The sequence below is a fragment of the Gymnoscopelus braueri genome (genome assembly GCF_963280865.1).
Source record: "Gymnoscopelus braueri genome assembly, chromosome: 11".
In the NCBI taxonomy this organism is placed as follows: Eukaryota; Metazoa; Chordata; class Actinopteri; order Myctophiformes; family Myctophidae; genus Gymnoscopelus; species Gymnoscopelus braueri.
Window position 1 is genome coordinate 54982585 of NC_137613.1, and position 6701 is coordinate 54989285.

The 6701-nt window shown below is 39.5% G+C and overlaps 1 protein-coding gene across 1 annotated transcript; it reads right to left on the reverse strand.

Moving 5' to 3' along the window:
* Positions 1 to 1976: 1976 nt before the first annotated feature.
* On the reverse strand, positions 1977 to 6323 carry LOC308094767 (uncharacterized protein). The gene is made up of 6 exons (XM_080441592.1): positions 6182 to 6323; positions 5558 to 5598; positions 4505 to 4633; positions 3954 to 4036; positions 3219 to 3419; positions 1977 to 2095 (listed from the first exon to the last, which is right to left on the reverse strand). Exons 3-5 carry the CDS (start codon positions 4572 to 4574, stop codon positions 3237 to 3239), a joined length of 336 nt encoding a protein of 111 aa, XP_080297718.1. The 5' UTR covers positions 4575 to 4633; positions 5558 to 5598; positions 6182 to 6323; the 3' UTR covers positions 1977 to 2095; positions 3219 to 3236.
* Positions 6324 to 6701: the final 378 nt, after the last annotated feature.

The following is a 6701-nucleotide window of genomic DNA, read 5'->3' on the forward strand; positions in this document are numbered from 1 at the left end:
CTGCTCTGGTAGTCACATCCGGTCACATTTATAGACATTCCAACTACCAGCAGATGGCGCTAACTAACCACTCATTGTAGGACAAAATATATACAGACAGACAGACTAAAAGATACATTGTGAGCTTGTAGATCTGCTATTTTCAAATAAATATTTTATTAAATCTATTATGATGATGATTACTTAATATGCCTATTTTTTACAACACAGATCCTCTATAGACCATATTCACACGGCGGCCATATTGGAATTTAACATTGAAAGTGCCGCCACCCGGGGTGGCTACTTTCATTGACTTCATAGAAACATGGCCGCCGTGTGAATATGGTCTATGGGGTCCCTGGCACTAAATAGAGTGGACAGCATGGGGGAGTGATTAGAGGAGTGGCTAGGCTGAATAAATTACCCATTGTTCACGCCCATTACCTGGAGCTGAGAGGTGCTCGAAGTGACAATTCTTTAGAAGGGATTATCTCAGTTTGCACTATTATAGATAACCAGATTCAAATGAGCACATCTTCTTCAAATATGTTCCGATTTCAATGAATGATACATCATATGAAAGCTTATATTCTCTACTTGAATATAAAATGAAAAATGAAAAATGCTCACTTGCGGCATAAACCATTGTACTCAGTCACAAATGTTAATGCAATTATGTATCTGAAAATCCTCTGCTTGATAAGAGTATGAATCAATGTGTGTTTTAAAATGTTTTACCAACCTGTGTGTAATTTGATTTCTGGTCTTAAAACGATATCCAGTAGACAGCGTTTGTGGTCAATTTCTTTCTTCAAGCGGAAAGCTTCATCCTCATACTCTGTTAGAATTCTTCCAACAGTCCCAAATATTTCTTCAGCAGCTGCAGATAGACGCTCATTGACCAAGGACGTCAGCATTTGTAATAAATCTCGTTCCTCTTTCAGCAGTGTTAACTCCGGTTCCTCCTGGATTAGACTGGAGTTACTCTCCTGCTGTTCACACAAAGGGTACAGGATATCTAGGAAAAAGTCTAAGAACTGCTGAAAAAAACAGCTTAGACCAGCCTAAGCTGGACCAGCTGGTTTTAGCTGGTCTTGGTGGTTGACCACCTTAAGGTGTGTTTTGGACACAGCTAAAACGTGTCCAAAACACACCTTAAGCTGGTCTTGGTGGTTGACCAGCTTAAGGTGGTAGGTTTTGCTGGTTTAAACTGGTAGCTGGTTTAAGCTGGTAGCTGGTATTTTTGATGGTTTAGCTGGTTTAAGCTGGTAGCTGGTATTTATGATGGTTTAGCTGGTTTAAGCTGGTAGCTGGTATTTTTGATGGTTTAGCTGGTTTAAGCTGGTAGCTGGTATTTTTGATGGTTTAGCTGGTTTAAGCTGGTAGCTGGTATTTATGATGGTTTAGCTGGTTTAAGCTGGTAGCTGGTATTTATGATGGTTTAGCTGGTAGCTGGTTTAAGCTGGTTTAAGCTGGTTTAAGCTGCTATCTGGTATTTATGTGTATTCAGGTGTATTCTGATATGCAGTGACCAACTTTGCTGGAGAGGATGCATGATCATGGTGAATTTCAGCCAGGTGCCCACAGCACGTGGTATATTTAAAAAACAGTAGCCTACAGTAGCCTATATAAAAGTGAGCAAAATCCACAAAGTTATAAATAATCATGTATCAATTTCATACATAACAATAATTTATTAAACACTTATAAAAAACCCTCAAAAACAACATTTAAATAACAAATAAATGTATAAATAAACACATAAATACATGAACTTCAACCTGAGGAACACACTAACACACACACAGTGTTCAAATGACTGGAAAAGAGTGAGAGAATATGAAAAATCGGACAGATCCGTCTTGATTACATGACTATGGAGATACTGTATACCGATGTGTGTGATGTTTGGAAAACATCTGTAAAGTTGCAGCCAAAAATGTGTCTTGCAAAAATCCGCCTGCTGGTGGCGCTATAAAGCATTACCCCCATATCAACCCCCCCCCTACACAGACACACAATTTCTTGTCCTTTCTATTGATGTCCTGGCCATGGTCCATGGCCTTCCTCTTTGTGAGAATGTTCTGCCCCTGCAGCCACCAATGGAAACAGTCTGAAAGAAAACAAACAAGAACCCCCAACAATAAAACAAATATAATTAGCAATATACTGCATGGGGTGAGTTATATGAATTGTGATGTTTTGAGAAAAACTTAAAGTAACTTAAACCCATTTTCAACCTTATCTTCATATAACTAACTGATCCTCGCTAATGTTCATTATACAATGGCACCATTTCTGTCTACTCGTTCTGCCACTCATTGGTGGAATGTGGACAGTTCAGAAACCTGCCTACCAGTGACATCACCAATGGAGATTCCAAGCTAATAGAAACTACAGTGTGTCTCTACCTGGAAAGTTTGCATGCAGAAGTAGAAGCCATTGTTCTTGCATTAATAATGAACAAATAAAGTTGTTCTAAATGACCAAACCTGCCTACCGATGATGTCAAAGGTAGGCAGGTTTCTAAACTGTCCACGACCTATCAACGAAACACAGAGTGAGTAGACATAAATGGTGCCATCTTAAAATGTGTATTAGTGAGGACCAATTATATGAAGATGAGTTGAAAATGGGGTGAAGTGTTTTTTTAACCCCGTGTTTCAGTTCAGTTAGAAAATGCATTTGAATGAAAAAGGTGGGTGGACAGTGGGCAGGCAATAAGCCAGATGGCTACAATGGACAACAACAATTTGGGGAAAAAAGCTACCCCTGCCACACATGCATGTAGGGCTGCCACTACCAATTATTCTATTGATTACTTTTTTGATCTACAAGCTCACAACACGTCCAACGAGTTGCAAGCTTGTAGATCGGCATTTTCTTCAGCCATAAAATCGATTTTATTACAATAGAGTATTTTCTTTTATGATTGATTAATAAGCTTAATATAATCTCTTTTCCAGAAGGTGACATTCCCGTTTCCCGATCAGTTTTTCATAGCTTCATTTGATTGGCTCGGCAGCAGATATAAATTGGAAACAACCAACATCTCCATATGTGTTTCTGGTTGAAACAGTATGCTGCTGAGACAACCAAATGAAGGTATGAAAAACTGAACAGGTAACGCTAACGGGAATTCCACCTTCTGGAAAAGAGAACTACAGTCATGCACAGAGCAGATTGAATTATGAGATCAAGTCATAATGAACCCCCCCACCCCTCAGTAAACATACCTCTTCTGAGTCCTGCGGTCAGGGGGGTTTGGCCTCCCCCTTGCTAGTGGGGCATTCTTTGTAAGGCTCCTGCATGGTCTTCAGGGTTGTTGTCCCCCAAATGGCAACAGCAAGCTCCTTCATGAACAGGGAGTCCTTGGTGTTTGCTGCCACCATCTTCCAGATCTCCTTTTCGAGCCACACACCAGAGCCAATGTGGACCTGAAACAGAAGAAAACAACACATGTTTTAGAAATTAAAAAACATTTTACCATGACATTTCAGACTCATTTTTGACAAAAGCAGGCCCACTTCAAACAGAATTTACTGTAAAGAAATTACATTTTCAAGGACCCCCAAATGTGGACCCATTTAGAAAAGAGTTGGTGCCATGGACCTCCAATAGAGAAGATGTTAATTGTTGGATTACATTTAGTACAGAATTCTACAACTATACTGTAGGTCGGGAGAGTTGAAGTAATTCTTATACAGTACATTGTCATTGGATTACATTCTAGCTGGTAAAATAGTAGTGAAATTAACCTTTTCCACCCGGCATCCCTATTTTGTGCATGCCATAGGCAAAACTGTTCAAAAATAGTTCAAAAATAGCAAAACATAGCTGATCTACAAGCTCACGATGCATCATGACACGTTGCCTATTTTTGAAATGATAACTGTTTCTTATTTAGCTGGGGACACTGTGGAACCCCACTTTTAAGAACCACTGTCCTACACAGTATGTTTCTTCAATACCTTGTCACCGTTGCCGTCAAACATCCCAGGTGTCGATGCCAAATCGTCTGACTCGGGGGAAGAGGAAACGGAGGAAGTTGCAACTGAAAATGTAGAGAATCATATTTAAGCTCCTTTTGGCAGTATCACAGTACTTATATTGTACACATTGTCACCATTTTCCGTAGAACAGTATCACTGTCTAAACACACCTATGCTGTCACTGGTTTGCTTATCTGCAGCAGGGATGTCAGGCTTTGCTGCAGAGCTATATTGGGGCCCTTCCTCCAGTTTCTGTTTTGCAATCTCTAATTTGTTGCATCTTAAAGCATGAACAGGGTACCGAAAAATAAAAAATTAAAACTGAATTGATGTATGCCTTAGTAGGATACCAGTTTAATAATGAGCCTAGCATCTGTCCACTCCATTTAACATGCTTTCTATATAATGTTTTTTAACATTTGTGGTCAAGATCTACAAGAACATGAGAACAAATAACCAACATATCGATATATACAAAAAGAGAAGAGCAAACTCATGCAACTGTTTCGTTAAAATTAGTCATTGCTTACTTAGTTTTAAGATGCTGTAGGTCCAGCTCCAACTCTTTGGCCTTCTTCTGGGTATGACTGTACTTGACATTTCGTCGTGGATAGCTTGGGGAACAACAGCATCTCCACCGTATTCAGACGAGTCAGAGTCTAAAGGTAGTGCAAGTAATATATTTTGGATAAAACAAGATGTTTTTTGTTAGAAAGTTAAAGTGGAATAAAATGTAATTTTATGCAACCTGTATCGTAGAGTATATTAATACAATATAACTTATACAATCTGTATGTTAGAGTATGTAAATAATACAATATAACTTATATAATTGGGGTGGTTGTATTTAGTCTCCCTGCTCTTCTATTGAGACATTTAGATAGTGTCAAAGGTCATGTCTCACCTAGACACAGGATCTGACATGAATTTTGATCTGATGGTCAAGATTCAATGTATCACCTGAGCAAGCAGGCAGGCTCTATTAGCTCAATGGTAAAAGGTTACAGCACTTGCTCAGGAAACCGGGTTCAAATCCGGGGTAGAAGAGGAAAGTTACATAGTGCAGCTTTAACCCATTAAAACCTGGGGCCGATTCTAAAAATGTTCTCTAAATCCTAAAAGTTTTTTGAACATAAAAGGAAAAAGATTTGAGGTACAAATGTTCACTTTAAAACATATCTATTCAAAGATTTTCAAAAATAGCAGATCTACAAGCTCATAGCGCGCCACTCGGTGTCGCGCTATGAGCTTGTAGATCTGCTATTTTTGAAGCCAAAGGTCTAGCCAAAAAAATCAAAACAATTATACAGATGCGTTCCTGGTCTAAATGGGTTAAAGCAGGGGTCTCTCCATCTCTTTAATAAGTAGACAATTCAGTTTAAAATTTTGTATGCCCACTTCTTTGTGTCATCACTTCCAATTGTAACTTATTTATCCTGTATCCTGTATGAGTTCTGATTGGTTAAATTTGGTATTCCTGGAAATGCATTTTCGGCTTACTAAAGAGGTGGAGAGTCTGTGAGACCCCTGTTACTGAACAAGCAATGATTACTTTAATATTTAACAAAACAATATCACTTTACCTTCAAACTGTTTTCTTCTCTTTGTGGGAGGGGTAGTAGGGCTGCCTGCAAACCATTCGTTTTGGCCACACACGCACGCGCGCGCGCGCACGCACGCACGCACGCACGCACGCACGCACGCACGCACGCACGCACGCACGCACGCACACACACACACACACACACACACACACACACACACACACACACACACACACACACACACACACACACACAGAGAGAGATAAGCGAATCATTATTGTTCAGAGTTCACGGGATAGGCTATTAAAACAATCTGTAGCTTCATCACTGAAAGCGTGTGTCCTCTCACTCTCACTCTTACTCACTCTCTCTCTCTCTCTCTCTCTCGTCGGATTCTGAATTTAGTTTTGAGCAGCACATAGGCAAGCAGTACAGACAGTAGCCTATATTATAAATTATATTGTATATCCCACAATCATTTCTTGTAATTATTGTCTTAATACCTTTATCAAGACAAATTAAATAACTAAACAATGTGTCGTGACCATAGAGTTGGGTCATGATGACTTGTGATTGACTTCAAAAACATCCAGACAAACAGCCTACGCACTTATTTAGGCTAAAAAGCCTACATAAATAGTATTTCTGTGTGCCAACACTCACCTAAAATGTCCGCCGCTTCTTCTTCTTTCTTTTATCTTCTCAGTCTGAAGCCGGTTTATAATTCTTTTGATGAATCCAAAGCAACACAATTTCTCTAACTTTCTTTAGACAAAGTATTCCCTTCCCGCTGCGTCGCGAGCCAGTGTCTCGAGCGCTCAGCCAGTGTTGCCAGATTGTGTGAGAGAAATAAAGAGCCAGGTCTATGAAAACAAGCCTGCACTTTAAACCACACATTGGCTCTTTGAAAATAGCCGATCTACAAGCTCACCGTGCGTCACATTTGCGACAAGTTGTGAGCTTGTAGATGTGCCATTTTCAAAAAGAAAAGGTGAAATATTTGGAATATTATTTGAAACAGATGGGAGTCTGCGAAAAAAGACATTAATTTGGGCATCCTTGACATGCAAATGTTTGAGAACTGGTTTAAACAATTTTTTTAAATGGAAGCAAGCCCAAATAACTACACTTTAGAAACAAGCCCCCCCAAAAAAGCAACCCGCAACTACCAATATTTACAAGC